Source organism: Astyanax mexicanus, chromosome 22 (assembly GCF_023375975.1).
Source record: "Astyanax mexicanus isolate ESR-SI-001 chromosome 22, AstMex3_surface, whole genome shotgun sequence".
Lineage (NCBI taxonomy): Eukaryota > Metazoa > Chordata > Actinopteri > Characiformes > Acestrorhamphidae > Astyanax > Astyanax mexicanus.
This window is the reverse complement of record NC_064429.1, coordinates 25,857,564-25,877,299: the sequence shown is the minus strand read 5'-3', so window position 1 is coordinate 25,877,299 and position 19,736 is coordinate 25,857,564. Positions and strand designations below refer to the sequence as shown.

Here is a 19,736-nt window from a genome sequence, read left to right as displayed (position 1 = left end):
CTCAGGCCATCCCCTAAGGTAAAAGGATGGCCTTAGGTTAAGGATTGCAATATAAACCATAAGACAGACAAAGAAAACTAAAGCATAAAAGCATTTTACGATTCAGATTCTGGCAGGCTGAAAGATGGACACTGCAAAGTACGGGCTCCCGCCAAGTGTATGAGGCCTCAGCAGAGAAAAGAGGCCTCGAAAAACAACAGGCCATTTCAGCCTAGCTATAATCAAGTCAATAACTAACAGGGTTTGGTTTTTAAGAGCTTAGCGCTTGGTGGGAAATGCGAGAGAGAAAAGTGGGCAACATATACACTCTCTCACACTCTCAAACTCTCCAACTCTCAGACTCTCAGCCTCTCTGCCTCTACGCTCGACTCCTACACTGAAGGTGATGAGGACTCCAGAGGTGTCTGTGAGATTTATGGCTTTTCAAGCCAGCCGCTCGGGCTCAGAGAAGCAGTAACTAGCGCAGATCAAAGATATGGATCCCAATAGGACGGCCTCCATAAAGCTATAAAACATTTAAAAGCCCGCAGTTTTTTAAGGGCTACTTTTCAATGGCGCTAAATTCGAGGCCCTCGCCAGAAGGCGGAAGGTTAAGGACGATGCGCAGCCATTGTCAACATGAGGTGGTCAATAACTCGGGGTGCAATTTGAGGGTGATAAATGGTTCTCTCAAACATTATGCGGGGCAAGAGGCCCGGCAACGTGGAGCCTCTGAACCCGAGCATGAATGTATGAATATGAATGTATGAAATATTGATTCCATTAATGCATCTGGACTAGCGGCACTCCAGAGCCTGAGTCTTGTGGCAGCATGATGCGCCTGCTTATGGTCCGCTGTGATGCGCGTCAGAAACGAAAGGGGGGGTTCTGCGGGTCTCAGGGCAGCCGAGAATGCAAATACATGCACGGGGTAACCTTTGAGTGGAGAGCTGCTCATTTCGAAGCACTGACCTACACATAAATGTGTTGTACAGGTCTTGAGTGTGGACAAATTCTGACACTTGTTAGTGATGTGCTTCCACGAGCACCAACTCAACCACCAAAGCCCCGGAATTAAAATCAGCCAGGAAAGCTCTGAAATTTCTAAACACGCAAAACACAGTCGTTTTATTCCAAGGCTTGGAGATGATGTCTTTAAAGATTGATCACCAGGTTGAATGATTTGTGAAGTCCAGCATTAGCTTGTGAAGCGTCAGCGGCAATTTCAGGGCGAAACAATGATTAAACGTTGTTTTGGATACACTTTAAAAAACTAAATTTTAGCAGGTGAAACTATCATAAATTACATAAATACATAAATTATTGATAAGATTATTTTTGTCTTACTAAACATTGTGTTTGATTACTTTGCTCATTCAAAAATGATCTTAATCAGTCTTGCTTAGAATGTATTAGAACTTCAAACTCAAAATTAGCACCAAAAGTCACCAGTCAGGTTATTCTGATTCTTGTATACAAATTTAGATAAAAAAAAAATAGATTTTTGATAGGTTAAGTCTTACTGCAAGTATTCTGATACTGCGATTTTAAGAAATCTTACTGAAGAATCAAGATTACCCCATTGGCAGATTTTTTTTTCCTGCTTATTACATGCACTTATATGTATTTATATGTTTTTGTCAAGTTTTTGACATCTAATTTTTTGCTAAGTAATATTTAACACAACAAAATGAAAAAGAAAAGACAGCTAAGACCTTATTTATAATGTGTCATTTTACGCATCTTGAATACCAAGATTATTTCTACCTAAATAAGGCCAATTGAGATCCAGATAAGCAAGCATAAAACAGACTCACATCCAGTCAATCACACCACTTCAGAACGTGATCTAAGCTGATTTTAAGCATCGTTATAGTATGTTATACTCCAGCACAACTGAACAATAGTAGTACAAACCTTGTTTTGTATTTGAGACCTGTAGTTACTCCAACAACAGAAAATGAATGAGCAGGTGTCCCAATAGTTAGTGCTTTAGTGGAATTTTCATTCATACGCTTAAAAGATAAAAGTTGCCACAGAATAACTACTAACTACATTTGGTTCTGTAAAGAATCATATTTATAATGTTTGAGAGATGGATGGGTTTGACCAACAAGGTCTGAACAATCATCTCATCATGTAAAGGTTCTTCACCAATTTAGAGATTCTTCACATTCATATATTCATATCTTTACTACAATCATTTGTACAGTGTGTACAATAAATGGTTTTTGTTATGTAACATTGTTCTGCAGGACTTAAATATCAGCAGCTATTATTGATCAATTGCTAAATTGGTTTGGCCCTAACATTGACGTCTATATGTGTTTCTATACAGTGGAAAGGCCTGAGGCAAAGGAACTCCTCAGAGGCTCTCCAGCAGAGCTGAGACAGTTCATCAATCTCCCCACACCAGCACTGCTGAAGCGGCTCTCAGGACGGGTCAGCCGTAATGAGGGATAAAATGAGGTGAGACATCTCAGGCCAACAGAGGAAACAGGTGGACACTACAGTGGAGCCGACAAAAGATGAGACAAAAGACAAATGTTGTGTGTTGTAGTAAGAATAAAGTATAGTATTGTGAATATGTGCACTTCAATGTGCTATTCCAAAAGGACAATGCTCGTCCTCACACTGCTGCTGTCGCTAGAGTTTGCCTTGAGAACATAGACTCTCTCATTGCTAGACCTGTCCACATTTGGAAATGTATGCAAGGCTACTGGACACACCATCAACACTCCATCCTTCGTTTTAGAAGCTTTTGAGAAACATTTGAGTTTAGTTCAGTTACTTGCCTTAACTATGACCTTGGGCATGTCTTTTTCCGGACAGGTCAGCTCCACCCCTTGTCTCTGAGAGACATTAACCGTAGTGATGAGGGTGGAGACAGAAGAATACACGCTCTCCTCCTGCTGTAGCGTCTTACTGCACATGTCCTCCAGAAACACCTTCACACAGTGAGCCATCTGAGGAACCAGCTCCCAGAATGCAGCCCTCCACTCGAACTCCAGACACACCGCCTACACACACAGAGAAAGCACACCAGAATAATCACGTTAGTAATGTAGCTTAATATAATGGGGGGGTTCACTGTTACCCACTTAAATGCCAATTATTGAGACATGGAGCTGCTCTACTGAGATTATATGGAACTTTTTTTATGTAATCGTAATCACTTTAAAGAATACATAGTCATGCTGTGGTGAGGTGACCCCTCGCCTGCTGCCAACAGGATTACAGAACAGATTATATAACAAGCCTGAATAAGGATCCTAGGTTTTAAACAATATAGAAATATTAATAAGAATGTTTTCTACATACATTAAGCTATAACTAGTGGGAAGATATATTTTGACTGCATTCGAAAAAAGGAAGGCTACTATTGTATATTTAGAAAAGCTTTAATCTATTCACAGGCTTCTGCCCAGGCACAGGCTTTAATCACAGACTCATGAGTAGGAACAGGTCTGCTCAGGCACAGGCTTCATTTACAGCCTTCTGCCCAGCAGGAGGCTTTAGTCAATTCACAGGCTTCTGCCCAGTCACAGGCTTATGCAAATTCACAGGCTTCTGTTCAGGAACAGGCTTTATTCACAGATTTCTGCCCAGGCACACGCTTCTGCCCATCAGCAGGCTTCTGCCCATCCACAGGCTTCTGCCCATCCACAGGCTTCTCCCTAGCAAAAGGCTTTTATCTATTCACAGGCATCTGCTCAGCAAGACGCTTCTGCCTGTCAGCAGGCTTCATTTATAAGCTTCTGCCAATCCACAGGCTTCTCCCCAGCAGAAGGCTTTTGTCCATTCACAGACTACTCCTTAGGGAAAGGGTTCTGCCTTTCAACAGGTTTCAATTATAAACTTCTGCCCATTCATAGGCTTCGGCCCAGCAGGAGGTTTCTACCCACCAGGAGATTTCTATCCACCAAGAGGCCTCTGCCCATTCACAGGCTTCTGCCCAGGCACAGGCTTATGCCCACTCACAGGCTTCTGTTCTGAAATAGGCTTCATTCACAGATTTCTGCCCAGGCACACGCTTCTGACCATGCGCAGGCTTCTGCCCATCCACAGGCTTCTCCTCAGCAGAAGGTTTTTGTCCATTCACAGGCTTGTGCTCAGCAAGAAGCTTCTGCCTGTCAGCAGGGCTCAATTTTAAGCTTCTGCCCAGCAGGAGTCTTCTGCACATCGATATGCTTCTGCCCAGCAGGAGGCTTCTACCCACCAGGAGTTTTCTATCCACCAGAAGGCCTCTGCCCATTTCCAAGCCATGCCCAGGCACAGGATTCTGCCCAATTACAGGATTCTTCTCAGCAAGAAACTTCTGCCTGTCAGCAAGCTTCATTTATAAGCTTCTACCCGGAAGGAGTTTTCTACCCACCCAAAGGCTTCTGCCATGCTTATGCACAGCTTATGCCCATTCACAGGCTTCTGTTCAGGAACAGACTTCTGCTCAGACACAGGCTTCTGTCCCACAGGATGCTTTTGCCCTGGCACAGGCTTCATTTACAGGCTCCGCCCAGGCATGTTTCTACCCAGGTACAGGTTTTATTCACAGATTTCTGCCCATTCACAGGCTTCTGCTCAGCAATAAGCTTTTGCCTGTCAGAAGGATTCATTTAGTTTTTTTTTCAGTTTCCTATTCACCAGGATGCTTCTGCCCTGGCACATGCTTCATTCACAAGCTTCTGCCCTGGCACAGGTTTCTTCCCAGGTACAGGCTTCTGCCCAGGCATAGACTTCATTCATAGATTTTTGCCCAGGCACAGGTTTCTTTCCAGGTACAGGCTTCTGCGCAGGCACAGGCTTCTCCCCAACAGGATGATTCTGCCCTGACACAGGCTTTATTCACAGGCTTCTGTCCGTTCACAGGCTTCTGTCCGTTCACAGGCTTCTGCCCGTTCACAGGCTTCTGCCCGTTCACAGGCAGGCTCTTGCCTATTCACAGGTTTCTGCCCCATTCACAGGCTTCTGCCTATTCACGGGCTTCTGCTCAGTCTACATACCTCAAAGCATCTCTGTTTGTGTCAAGTATGTTTCAGGCCTAAGACCTAAATCCCATCCAGATGCTAACGACTACAACATGACAATGAACAAGTCCTCCCAGAGGCCCATACGGCTTATAGTACTTACATCTGTACTCTGCAGCAGAAGGTCAGGTGTGGCTTTGCCATCCAATGCGTTCATGTCTACATCTTCCCTGACTTTCTTCAGGATTCCTGTACATACATACACGCACACACACACACATACACACATACAGCAAGACACATGGCAAGCTTCATAATGTATCCATTTTAATGTATCCAATCCAGAGTTAAAGGCTTCTAAAGTACAGGGGCAGGGCAAGAAGAAGGTAACACAACCTCAACCCAATTAAACAGGACCTCCATACACTTCACAACAGTTCATTAAGATCACAACACAGAGATAGATTACAGAGACACAGTAAACGCAGTGCAAACGAGCTAACATCCCTATCATACACACACATGGTGCTTTTGGAAAGCGAGCCAGTGAGGAGAAGTGCTTCTATAACCCGAGGCTGACATATTTAACTCTGGTGTCCTCTTCTATGCACCAGTGACCTAAAAATGACTGCAATGCCTCGCAGGAAAGAAGTGGGGAGGACAAAAAAAGGAGCAGCAATTATTGCAGAAAGTGAGCTTTGTGTTAGTCCAAATCGGAGGCAGTGGAGTTGATCTGAACCCCAGATAGCTACGGCCATATCTGGGGTAATCCATGGCCGGGTGAAGAGGAGGATAAGTTAGTGTGTGTGTGTAAGAGTGTGTGTAAGTGTGTGTGTATGTGAGTAGGCAGCAAATTAAAAGCGCATGCATCAAGACCACATTTTTCTAATCAGACGCTTTGGATGTGAGACCCCGGGCGAGGCAATTTAGCTTAACAAGAGCGAAAGGCGCGCCGGGCGGAGGGGGAGAGGAAGCAGCCGGGGTGTCACTTTTTGACCTTTAAGCTCATCTGATGAATTTCTGGTAATTAAGTCATTTGATTGCCTGAATTAATGATTTGGATAACTGCCCTTTAAAGGCTGTTTACTTCTCTGTAAATCGAGCTCTTTACTGCATGTCTTGTTTTTTAATGTAACCTTTATAGAAATTACTACATGCACCAGTCACTTTCATGGCAAGTGGGTGAGTTGGGGGGAGACCTCAGCTCTTAATTTTCACACAGAGAAGAAAAGAGAGAGAGAGACAGAGAGAGGGAGAGAGAGAGAGAGCTAGTGTGTGTGTGTGTAAGAGAAAGTGAGAGAGAGAGTATGTACAAAATATAGATCAGGCTTTAAGGTGTAACTGGCTCCATAAGCTTTTTGCAATCAGCTACAGTGAAACCAGAAACCTGGAAAATTGTCAACAAGTCAAATAATCAACTTTTTGTTTTGTGGTCCCAAGATTGTACCGTGAATAAGCTTTTACACAAAAAAAAAGTTTTTTAATGTAATTATTTGGGTGCACCTGGTTTGGTCTGTTTTTCATCAGGCACTGTAAAAATAATCCTGATAACATGGCACTCAAAAACAATCAAATTCACTATATGTAGTTGTTTAGTATGTAATATGTAATATAGAATGCAGTGTTAATGAATAACCATGTATACTATTATCTCACAATGCAATGCAAAACCAAAACGGAGGAACTACTTTGAAGAATTTGAACAACACTTTGGACAGGAGTTCAAATCTCCCAATATCAATATATACAAGATACAGGGGGAAGGAAATTATGCAAATTTGAAAATAAATAAATGTTAAGATTTGCAGAAGCTTGTGGAAAGATTGCCACAGTGAATGCATCATGTAATCAAAGTTAAAGATGGTCCAAATAAATATTAGAGTGTGTAACATCACTTTTTTGAAGTTTATTGATGTTTTGTTTAAGTTAAGTGAACAGATTTCTCTCCTTAAACTGTTTATTTGGGTGAGTAAAGTTCTTCTGTTCATTTACAGTAAGCTTAGATTTCCAGATTTCCACTAAGGCTGGGTGCAGCAGCATTAGCACTAGTAGCTAACTGATAGCACTAGCAGGACGTAAATGGAACCCAACAGCGCTACACTGAGGAACCTTGAGTGTTCCAGTAAGGCAGGGTGATATTAGCTAGATATTAGCTGTCCCACGTAACTTGTTTTTAACAAGGCAAAAATGCAAGCTACAGTCTGAAATACTCACCTCTGAATGGCGAAAGAGCTAGTGCTTTTAGCATGTTTAGCAGGTAATGCTAATGCTGCTCCAGCAGTGCTAGCCAGGGTTAGCAGCAGGCTACAGGCCAATAATACTCACCTCTAAACCGCGAAAGCGCTTGCGATTAGCGGCTAATGCTAATACTGCTCCAGTCTCGAGTCTCATGCTGGAAAAACTAAACTGAAACGCCTTTATATATAACACTATACTTCAGCGGAATGGCTTTACTGCTCCTTAATAACTAAATGGTAAAATTCATACATAAAGCACAAACATAAAGCATAAAGCATAAAGCATAAAAGTGTTTATAGTTATTAATTAAAGGGCCTGTATAATGCAAAACTTTATTGAAAAAACAGTGTTTTTTCCAGGTTTCATAGTGTGCTTAGCAATTTACCCTTCCTAAAGATGTCAATAACTGTCATTAGTGCATCATTTGTGCACTCATGTACTCTATTACTGTACATATGAGATGTATTTATTTGGGCCACCGGCCTGCTGTACCTCTCAGGCTGCAGGCAGACTCCCCTGCACAGCTAAGGAAGCCCAAATCGGTTGCCAGATCCTCCACTCTGTGCTCCAGCTCCAGCATCGTGGAGGCCAGCTGGGTCAGGCTTTTTAACTGGTGGGAGGTCAGGCAGAAGTTCCTCGCTCTTCTGGGAGCTTCCTGAGGAGCTGCAGGAAAACACAATGTTCAGGTCATCAATATATTAAATTTAAACTGCAGAAATGTGCCAGAAGACAGTAAAAGCAGGTACAACAACACTGTAATAAACTATAATAAAATTCACTGCTTTACTTTATTGCTATTAGGATTGGAAGCTAGTTACTATGGTGTACTCAAAATACAACATATAAAAATAAAACAGTCTCAGTAAACACCAAAGAAAGAAAAAAAAATTTACCAGGGGCCTAATGTGAGAGATTCAGAGCACAGTAAAGTATTATTAGCAAACAAACTTATGCAACAGTTTAGACAATCCTGTTTAAATTATGTGCTTTTGATCAAAGTTCTAGAAATCTTGCACAAAAACAATTTTGGATTTTATTTTAATATCCAAATTTTCTTAAAATCGTAATTTATGTAGTTAAAAAATGTGCAAAAAAGGCACAGCATATTTAAAAGTACTGGAACAGGGTGCCGGGTTAGAGGGGAATAAAGCCCCAAGCATTGAGATTTGGATCAGTGGAAATTAACAATAAACAATAAATGAATAAGCAGGTGATGAGCTTAGTTTGAACTTATTCAGACACTTTTGTTTTAATAGTGTTTAAATGTTTTTAAAAGTTTTATAATATAACTTTTTTTGCCATAGAGGTTTCAAAAGCCAGTTTAGAAAGTCACCAGGCAATCAAACAGACCTGAATGAGTGAGTGTCCCAATACTTTTGTCGATATAATACTGTATATATATTTTATCGGTACATGTCCACTGGCACTTAAGCCCCAACACATCATATTCATTTCAATGGAGAGTCGCAGTCGAACGCAGCCCCGCCCTCCGGCAAAAAAGTTCAGCAGAGCTCAACTTTATTAAAATGAACCCATCCGCCGTGCTGTGTCCAGCCAATCAGGAAACACACACACACAAACCTCACAGACACAGAAGTCACCTTTCAACCACAGAAGAGAAGCTAAAAATAGATTATAGTGAAGCTGAGCAAAGAGATCCTACATGGCGGGATGCATTGAAGAAAAGTGCCAGTAAGTGGACACATACCATTAATGATATCTGAATGTCAAATTAAATATTAAGGTGTTTCAAAGTGTTCTTTAAGTGATGCCAAAGACAAAAAAAAAAACATTTGGTTTCATAAAGAGCCATAATCGTAAGAGATCTATTCTTTTATGGCATCCCTCAAAGAACCATTTGAAGCACCCTTATCTTTAACAGTGCTTCAAAATCTTCCTTTTTTTCTATGATACTCTCGATTTCAAAAGAAAAAAAAAAAGTTTTTCAAAAGAAAAAGTGTGATTTGAATCGGTCCAGGAATTAAAATGTCTGGATTAGAATTCTAACAAAAAAAGGTGCTTCAAAAGATTCCTTAAGTGATATCATTGAAGAATCCTATTTGGTTCCATAATGAACCATGTATGTCGCAAAAATGTCTGAGTTCTTTTATGGAACCATTTGAAACACTAACACCTAATTTTTAGGTTTTTAGAAAAAGCATTAACACTTTATTACACCTCATACAACAAGCTTCAAGATGACACAACTTAAGATTTAAACGTTTTTAAAATTTCAAAAGTTTTAAAGCAACTTTTTTTTTTTTTTTTGGCCACACTTGCTTCCAAAGTGGCTCGACAGTCACCCGGCGAACAAACGCGGCAGACGTCGCGACCTCGACTGCCTCCACTCCATCAATCCCTGTAAAAGTTCGGCTCGCTCAGAAAAGCTCGCTCGAACGTCGCAAACGAGCACAAACTTTTTTTCCCCGGCTCACCCGCCCGTGACCCCCGTCTCAAATATGGCTTTCCCATTTCTGAAGCTGCCAAAGCCATCACCCGGGGGATGTTCCGCATTAGGGCAGAAGAATGGGCCGCCGAGGAGAGCGCCGCTGTATTCTCCGACACTCCGACAAATACTTTTTTGTATGTGCTCTTAAATGAGTTCCTCCGACAGAAAAGGCATTGGGGAGTGGATCAGGAAGGCATTAACAGAAGCTGTGAAAAGCTCGGGGATGATTGAGTACGGCGGGGACGGAGGGATGGGGAGAGTGAGAGTGAGGGAAAAAAATAAATAAATAAATAAATAAATAAATAAACCAAAGAAAGAAGAGCCAATAATTGCAACATTATTGCCTCTGGATCCTAATGTAATTTTGGCATATTGTTAGAACAAATCTGACAATATGACAACATACTTATTCCCTCGTTTCCCTCAGCTTAATCAGGCAGTGGGGGTGGTTGGGGGGAGTGGGACGGAGTGGGGGGTGGGATGGAACTATAAATATCTTTATTTGCGCCCCCCTCCACCCAGTCTCCACCCCATCCCCACCCCCCTCTCTTGCTTTTTCGATCGGCTCCCATTTGCACATGCCAGTCCAGGCAGATGATTATCCTGATGCAGGAGCTGAAGTTGAACCCGAGAGCCGAGAGGCTAGTGGACCCCTCCGAATAAAATAATGTGCTTATATTTGTGTGTGTGTGTGTGTGTGTGTGTGTGTGCACGTGTGTTTGTGTGTATGTAGTATGTTTGTGTATGAGTGTGATCATCTCAGCTCTCCAGCGCTTCATTAATGGGCTCCACAGGGACCTGGAGAAGCCGTGGAGCATCGCGGAGCAACGGCTGCATGAATGCATGGAGAGATAGATGCTCCTGTAGCAGCAGCAGCACCATCACCAGTAAATTATTTAATTAGGTTTACACTAACATCAAAATACCAACTAGCAGAAGTTCTCAAACTTTCAAGTACTAGATTTCTAAACATCAATCTATTAATGAGGTGCACTGGATTATAAAGGTGCACTATCAATGAACATCTATTTTCTGGTCTATTTTCATACATAAGGCACAGTTTAAGTGACAAAGTAAGGAACAATGGAGTCGGCATGTGTAAAGGGAAGCGTCTAAGTAAACAAAACTGTAAGTCAAACGAGAGCTGGATGTAAATCTGCACAGATTTCTCTCCTGAAAATTGATTATTTGGGTGAGTAAAGCACTTTTACAGTGCTACACTGAGGAACCCTGAATGTTCTGGTAAGCCAGGGCGCTAACAGCTAGAAGTTCATCCCACAAAGTTTGTTTAAACAAGGGAAACACGGTGGGCCACTGACTCAAAGCTACCTTGGCAACGTTTCAAGTCAGATGTTCATTGTTATTTTTGGAAACATTGTACCGTGCATGCCCAATGCGAGAACACCCCCACTTATTACACACACAAATGCACGCAGCAGTGCACAAACCCAACTTTTACATCAACAATAAACAGAATACAAAATAAAATAGCATTACTATTTCTGCTGAGAAGCGTTGGACACGTCTAGGTATCTGCGTTGTTGAAATTGCAATCTGCCAAAGTCAGGAGCTATATATATATATATATATATATATATATATATATATATATATATAATTAAAACGGACTTGAGTAATCAAGTGGTCTCTTCATTAGTGGAGCAATGTGTACTAGGTATCGGATGTTGGTATCGAGGACTCGCTGGCAAGTACGAGTACATTAGCGTGGTATCGGGCCCATATTATTGGATACACATGTATAATGTATATGCCTGTATCTTGTTATCTTGCATATAAGGATTCCATAGTAAGAACAACACAAAAATGCTACTTACGCCTCAATAAAACTCTCTATATATGCTGTAATAATAGTTCACTTTGAAAAGTTTTAAAGCTTTTTAATTGCATTTCTTGTGGGCTATTATGGTTCTCGGAAGGGTACAATAGTTGCATTTGGACAATGAGGCATCTAAAAGGTGTAATCATATACCATTTGATGTACACAAAAAAAATGGCTTTCGAAATTGCTGACTGGTTTAAACAGCGGCCCATTACCAGTAGCAGGATAGATGATGGGGAGTAGAGTAATTTTTCACTTATTGTGGGAGGATCTCCCTTTTTTCTTTTGACATAACACAGCACTCTTTATGTGTGTGTTTTTTTTTTCTTCTTTTTTTCTAAAAAATAAAGAATCCCTGTCTTTGAGTTTGGGATTGGTTTAAGTCTCGTATGTTCATACCTCTCTCTCTCTCTCTCTCTCTCTCTCTCTCTCTTTATCTCTACCTCTATTTCACAGTCTGTTTTGCTCCGGTTCTACCCTTGAACTCGGGTCACTCTCGCCGCCGCCACTAACTCACACTTAAGCCTGGCATCTCACCTTCATGTTTAATAGCCCACTGTCATGCCGGCTTGTCTTGCTCCCATACAGCCATAGCCTGGCTATTTATTGCCCATCCATTAATGGCTTATTAAGCTAGGACTCTCATAGCTAACCATTAGGGGCCTGTGTGGGAAAAAGGATGGCCCGGGCACTAGAGGCGTAATGGGGGTTATTACAACACGGTGATGGAGAGGAGGTGGTCGAAGGTGGGGGGTGCTGGGGGCAGCCAGCCGTGTCATTTACAGTCAGAGAGAAAAAGAAGCCAAGGCGACGGCAGGGGTCATTAAAAGGGCACGACTCTCAGATCAAGTGCAGGGGAAAGTAGAAAGTAGAGGGACGTGATGCAGCAGGATGAGGAGGAGAGGGAGAGTGGGTGGTGGGGTGCTGTAATGTTAAGTGTAGATAATGTTTATCTGCATGACAGATGGCTCATTTTAGTGTCAATGGCCAGCTTAGGAAATGGCTTGGCGCTGGCCGTGGTGCTAGTTCTGAGTAGGTTAACCTCTTAAAGGGCATACAGCATGGGAAAAATAAAAAACGTTGTTTTACTTATATTGTCTCAACAAAATTAAGCATATAATGTAGAGCATGGTATTTAAGCTGCCACAACCAATTAACATAAAAATACATATACTTATATCTTTATATATTTATATATTTTTAACTCTTTAGCTAGGTACTCAACATATTCACACCGAAGTTTTAAAGAGTGTTTCAGCACAGATTGGGAAACCAATCCTATCTGAAAAAAAAACAGTAATAGCTTGTTTAACTCAAAAAAAAAAAAAAACTAAGAGATTAAATGAAAAATGTTCATTTAGCAAACCTCAGTGGGGAAATGTGAGATTCTGAAGAGTCTTTTTTTTTTATATTTACCTTTAAGTAGCATAGCTAAAGTCACAACTGCTGGGCCCCTGAGCAAGGTCCTTGAACTAATTGCTTCACATGCACAGGCTTTCTAAGCTGCAATATCTGAAAAATATAGTATAATCTTATTGTATGAAAGTATGTAAATTATATAAAAGTGAATTATTATTATTATGAAATTTTAAACACTAATGTTGGGAAAAATCTAACATATTTAGTACTACATACAAAAAGCTATATATATATATATATATATATATATATATATATATATATATATATATATATATATATATTTCAAACAATGTATCTGTCTTTGCTTCCAAATACTTCTATGCATCTTTTACATTGGCGTGGATGGCAAGGAAAGAATACACTAGAGTGCACTAGAGGGCAGAGGGCAGTTTAGAGTGCCCATCAAGGGTGATGGAACTACTCCAAAAAACTTAAAATGGCAGTGGTTTAAACAGTGATACAAATTTCCACTTAATTTGCCTTTAATTTAATTGCTTATTATGGAGGGAAGCTATAGTTCACAGACTGGGAAGCATCAAGTGAGAAAACAGAACAGAATCTAAATGTAAACGTTCTGTCATTTAAATAAGTGTGTTCGTTTTCAAAGATTCATGTGTGCACTGAAATTAAACAAATTGGCACAAACTCAAACATCCAAACATCATTTAATCAAAAATGCAAAGCCCCTACAGAGGGTTTTTACTTTGAAACAAGGGCTGAATGAGTTCAGTAGAGTAGTAAGTAAAGTAGAAAGTAAAAGTAAACTTGCTGTTTATTGGCTCCCTGGCACACTACCTTCTTAGTCACCGTTTGGTGCTTTGGTGTTTTCACTTATTTGGCTGCCAAATATTGGGTGCATATAAAATTAGCTCCAGTATGAATAGACCTTTTGTCCTTAGTCTTCAAAATTAAAACCAGAACAATGAGTGTAGAGTTCGAGAGGTCAGGTACATAAACTGAGCATTATAAATGAATGGTTTATGAATGGTAGTTAGCTCTGGAGTACTGCGACTCCAGTCAGCGCTAGTGCGGCTAATCGACGGCAAAGAAAGTGTCGGCGGCGTTCTTATAAGAGCGTTTATTTTTCTATTGAGAGATTTGAAAAGTGGGGGAAAAGAGCTCTCACAAGGGTAAGAGAATATTGTTAATGACACTGCGCTACCCCAACTTTAATCTCTTTAGTTTCTCCAGAGGGCGAAAGGAAGCAAATAAATAGACGCTATTGTAATTGTAAATACACGTCCTTTTCCTCAAAGGCACTCCGCTGAATTAGGCTTCTGCTTAAAGTAAAAACACAATTTGTGTCACGCTTGCTTTGATTGACATGTAGCGAGAGATACAGGGAGAAAGAGAGAGAAAGAGAGAGAGAGAGAGAGAGAGAGAGAGGGGAAGAAAGAGGGTAGGAGGGATGTGGGAGGGAATAATGGCAGCAGGAGGAGAATGAGAGAGAGAGAGGAAGAAAGAGAGAGAGAGAGAGGAAGAAAGAGAGAGAGAATAAGAAGAGAGAGAGAATAAGGAGAAGGGGAGAGAGAGAGAGAGCGAGTGTAGGAGAAACGTGTGGAGGCAGGGAAATCCCCAAACAGTTGTTATTGATTCCGGTGTTTACGGGCGGATAGTTTAGTGCCGTTTACAAAACAGAACAGATGCAGCCAGTGAGCAAAAAGGTAAACAATTGCTGTGTGGCGCGCTGCCAAATCCCCGGCCTGGCGTATTAAACTGGCGCTGAAGTGCTTTTCCCCTTTGGGTTGCACTTACTGCCACTTCATCTCCTCCATACTCACTCGCCCCATTCTCTCCTTTCATTCACTCACTCTCTCTCTCTCTCATTCTCTCACACACACACACACACAGTCGGTTCTAGATGCTGCTGGCTGGCTGTCTGGATCACTCACTGGCTGGCTGGCTGGCTGGACCGTGTCCTGCTCTGACCCTTGGGGCCTTGCTCTACCTAGCTGGCCCATTAGTGGGGGGAATTGCATGTGTCTGACACGGCCCCTAAAAGCAATTATTAAATGCTTTTCGCCAAATGATGCCCGGCCTCTTCGGGGAATGGGCAATCATGCAATAATTTAGCCACTGATTTTATTTCCTCTCCTCCTCTTTCTATTTCTCATTCTCTGTCTCTTCCTCACTCGCTGCCTGAAATTATCTGGACCGGACCAGTGGTCTGTCCATCACCACGATCCACCCACACCAGGTTCTGGCTGGTCTCCACTAATGCTGGCTGATATTCTGTACAATCATAATGAATCTACTAATTGATGAAAAAATAAAATCAAATCAAAGCAAACATTTTTAGATTTAACTCTATAATCATCTATTATCTATCTATCTGCTGTTCAGATTTTGTCTTTGATGGAGCAGCTTAAATTCCACAAAAAACATTAATGTGCCAAATGATCATTTATAATTTTGGATTGAGGGGAAAAAAAAAAAAAGCTCAGATGCAGTTTTACAGGCCTATATACATCCATTATTCTGCCAAAGAATAAAACATTTAATTTTCCTGTTGAAAGGCTAGTGATTTATTTATTTATTTTAATGCGTCTCAAATAGTGTTTGGATCACTGGGTCACCTTTGGTTCCCTCTTACCTAATGATTAGCTTTTTTTATAGCCACTCCAATGGTTACCCACTGCTTTATAACCAAACTGGAACTTGCATCAAATGGCCTAGTCTTTGGGTTTAGCAATTTTAGCCATTATAGTGGTAGCATTAAGTCTTTTTAGCTCTTTCAGAGGCTTGAAGAGAACCACACTATTGTCCTTAAGTATGGCAGCATTTAGCCAAAAAGCTGCTGTTTATCCCTTAGTAGCCTGGGTGTATTTTAATTCTGGGGCACAAAACACTATGGCTACATTTACACAGCAGATAAATGTGGTCCAAATCTGATCTTTTATGATATGGGTGACACAGGTATGTTGATTTTGTGGCTGTGTAAACAGCAAAACACTGAATTGAATCTGATATTTTCAAGTCTGACTTGGGTCACTTCAATATGTGGTGTTGAAATGCGAATCTGAACAGCCAGATCAGAATTCATGTGACTTTTACATCAAACAGAAGAAAAAAAGATGGAAAAAGGAAATAGATTTCTGTCTGGTTAACTTATACATTACTATGTTAATATAAAACTATGAATAATGTACAATTTTAGAGATCACTTCAGTTTCTGAATCAACCCACTAACCGCGCTAAGCGCTAGCTCCTTGGCCGTTCAGAGGAGAGTATTATAAGCCTGTAGTCCTGCTGCTAACCCCGACTATCACTGCTGGAGCAGCATTAGCATTACCATTAGCGGTTAGCTGATAATGCTAATGCTTCAGCTTTAGCAGAAATCTGGAAATCTAAGCTTACTGTAAATAAATGGAAGCACTTTACTCACCCAAATAAACAGTTTTCAGGAGAGAAATCTGTGTCGATTAACATCCAGTGCTCGTTTAACTTGTCTGACTCATCTGAAATGTTTTTTTTTTATTATTATTACAGTTTTGTTTACTTAGCTTAGCTTTACAGGACACCACCTAGCAGTGAGACCTGCTGGATTAGAAGGAAAACCAGACGACACCCCTGTTCCTTACTATAGTCGCATACAATCCACCTTAAAATCCAGTGCACCTTATGCATAATAACAGACCAGAAAATAGATGTTTATTAATAGTGTGCCTTATAATCCGGTGTGCTTTATAGTGTGAAAAATACAGGTATTTGATTTTATTTATCAATACTTATCTATACTTTATCTAACACTGAAGCTGTGCCTTAGATCAATAGTACCCAGCCTTTGTTGCAAATGTTCTTCTAATCGGAGAAGAAAGCAGGAGCCAGGAGCGTTTGAGAAGAGAGGGAGGTCCAGATTTCATGTTAGTGGTGTAACTGCTGGTGTTGCCGTGTTCAAGCCAACCCCACATAACAAAAAAAAAAAGCCTTACTGACAAGTTTATCATCCAGTCGGATCAACAGCGGTATTCTCCACTGACTCTGACTGACAGGACAACAAAGCCCGCTCAGCATGTCGGAAGCTGAAGCTCCACACAGATGCAGATGTTAACAGTAGTGCCAGGGGAATCCAGCAGCTTCTGTATCAAAGCTGCCTCTGCCTCTACCCATCCTGCCCCTTTAGCAGGGAGACAGGGCTCTAGTGGCACGGCAGCGGGTAAACACACAGGGCCGGGTTGGTTTCAGTGCACTGCTCTTCATTGCACTCTGGGTAATGTTGTTGCTGCTGCTGCTGTTGTTGTTTTTTTCGTTACGCTTGCTGATGTCAAGCCCTGGTCTGGTGCCTTGGGATCCAAGTGGACCTCCTAGGGGGCTCCCTAATGGTTACGTCTAGGTTGTATGTCACAATGTCTGTGCACGCTGTGTGTGTGTATGTGTATGTGTGTGTGTTTTGGCACATCAATTGTTGCAACCAATTGTTGCAACCCACAGATCAGCATTGAGAGTGACTCACTCTGAGTCACATCAAAGGTATTGTAAATTAGTATAATGGCCAGTGGGTGACAAACTCAAATGCAACTTTTCATCACGCTCAACATGGCATTTGTTTACAGAGAAAATCCAACACATCCAACATTAAACTCCTGTAATTGGTTGTCTATAAAGACCTGAAAAGCACAGCTGAAAAATGCCCACAATATAGGTGAAGGCAATAAGAGGATACTGTTATAGAGCCCTTAGATTTCCATGATGTGAAGAAAACAGACAGCAACACAGAAAAATAAAGGAAAATTTAATTTGGTAAAAATAATAGAGATTTTATAGTGTCTTTCTGTAATAAGGAAGCTGCAGTTCAGGGGAAATGTGGAGGTCAATTTCAAATCTAAAAGACCAACAATATTCAGAGACTCTGAGAGAGAACTTATATGCAAACAGACATGTTATGAACATGAAAAAAATAATAACATTTAGGAAATTTGGGGACTAAAATTAAATTAATTTATTGGGTCCGTACTGTTAATAAAGAATAGCCAATTAGGGGAACTGTAAAGCTCAATATCAGATCTAGAAGACCAAAGAAGAAGAAAACTACTTGGAGAGAACTGCCCATATGCTGGCAAGACAGGCAAATCTAAGAGTATATTATATTGTCGTTATCCAATAAAAAATAAGTACCTTCAAAACAGCAACTTTATAGGAGAGAGATAAAACCTTCTAACCTTCAATGGAAGTCAAAGTAAAAAGAGTTTATTTCAGGTCATTTTGAAATATTTCTATTGGTCAGTTCATAAAGAAATTTTGGCACAGTGGAAAGAACAGTTTGTCTGTTCAAATTATGTATTAAACTAAAAATCGTCAAAATTAAGATACTTGTTTTTCATTGGACAGCGACAATATATAGTAGGGAAAAAATGCAAAACAGCATTTCCAGCTTTAGAAATTATATTTTTAAATAATTCCAGGTTATACTGTGTAAGAACATAAACAGCTATGAATAGATAATGTGTACATACATAAAATATACAACATTTTGAAATATTCTTAAAAAAAAAATAAAACAATATATTTTTATTAGATATTCTTAAAAAAAGAAAAGGAAAAGTGAAGTAAAGACACAATCTATACTTCCTTGCCTTAAGTGTGATCAACCTCACTCACAAGATAACACCTCACAACTTGATCATGATCAATTAACACACTGCTATCGCATGGCTTTTCGTCTACATTTTCACATTGCATTACACTGGTACAGCATATGCTATTGGTGGAACGTGGCAGCTATGAGATTTCTAATGCTACAAACACATTGGGGATAATATGTGCAATCCCTTCTTGAGCAGTTCGGTCACGTCTAGTTTGGACACATATTTCAAACTCTAGCAGCGTGCGCACACAGACGCACCCATCACACACACACACACACCCTCACACTCCTAGCCCTCGCACTGCCAGAGGCACAGTCCGCCTGGGCCACAGCAGGGGTTGCCAGTCTTTCCCGCGGTGTAAACGCTGGGATCTGATGGCGTGATTAAGTTGTAACAGGGATGAGTGACAGCAAGGACACTCCTGACAGTTTTCCCTGCTTCATTTTTCAGTGATACAATCTAGAAACATTTCCTTCCCTCAAGGCCTACCTGCATGGGTGAATCAACCTTTATACCAAGACCCAGCGGCAGTAAAGACCACAGAGCGCAATAAAATGATTGCCTGATATCCTTGAACATTTTGAAAGGAGAGAAAAAAAAGGAGAACATGCCTAATAGCTAGGGATGCACTGAATATTTGGTATCTGAAATAAGCAAAATGACAGAATAATACATTCCAAACAATATCTAATTTATTTTTCTTTAGTAACCCCCACACCAACCCACCCTTTCCTCACACAGCCTTATTCTGCACAATGACAAGGAGGGGATCAATGATATACTAGTGCATCTACATCTTTCAGTAATTTGGCTCAAAATGTAAAACTCATACATTATATAGATATATCACACACAGAGAGTGATCTGTTTTAAGTGTTTATTTCTTTCATTATTGATGATTATAAATAAAAACCCAAAAATCAGTGTCTCAGAAAATTAGAATATCATATAAGAACAATTGATACTTTTCAGAGTGTGGTAAGTCCTGCTGGAAAATGAAATCTGCAGAGGGAAGCATGACTTTGGACTAGATTTAACACAGTGGACCAACACCAGCATATGACATGGCTCTCTAAACCATCACTGATCATCAGTAAATTTTGCATTGCATTTGGAAATCAAGGGAGCAGAGTCTGGAGGAAGAGTGGAGAGACACACAGTCCAAACTGCTTGAGGTCTAGTGTGAAGTTTCCGCAATCATTTAGTGATGTTTTGGAGAGACATGTCATCTGCTGGTGTTGATCCACTGATCCACTTAT

At 40.7% G+C, this 19,736-nt stretch overlaps 1 protein-coding gene across 4 annotated transcripts in view; it reads right to left on the bottom strand.

Moving 5' to 3' along the window:
• The window catches only part of kiaa0825 (KIAA0825 ortholog), a 190,063-nt gene that overhangs the window by 144,101 nt on the left and 26,226 nt on the right, over positions 1–19,736 (bottom strand). For all 4 annotated transcript variants that reach the window (XM_049470828.1, XM_022667574.2, XM_049470829.1 and 1 more), the window contains exons 5-7: positions 7,674–7,844; positions 5,107–5,192; positions 2,775–2,999 (exon numbers count right to left, since the gene is read on the bottom strand). In XM_049470828.1, the coding sequence (XP_049326785.1) occupies positions 2,775–2,999; positions 5,107–5,192; positions 7,674–7,844 (482 nt within the window). The remainder of the gene's footprint in view (positions 1–2,774; positions 3,000–5,106; positions 5,193–7,673; positions 7,845–19,736) is intronic.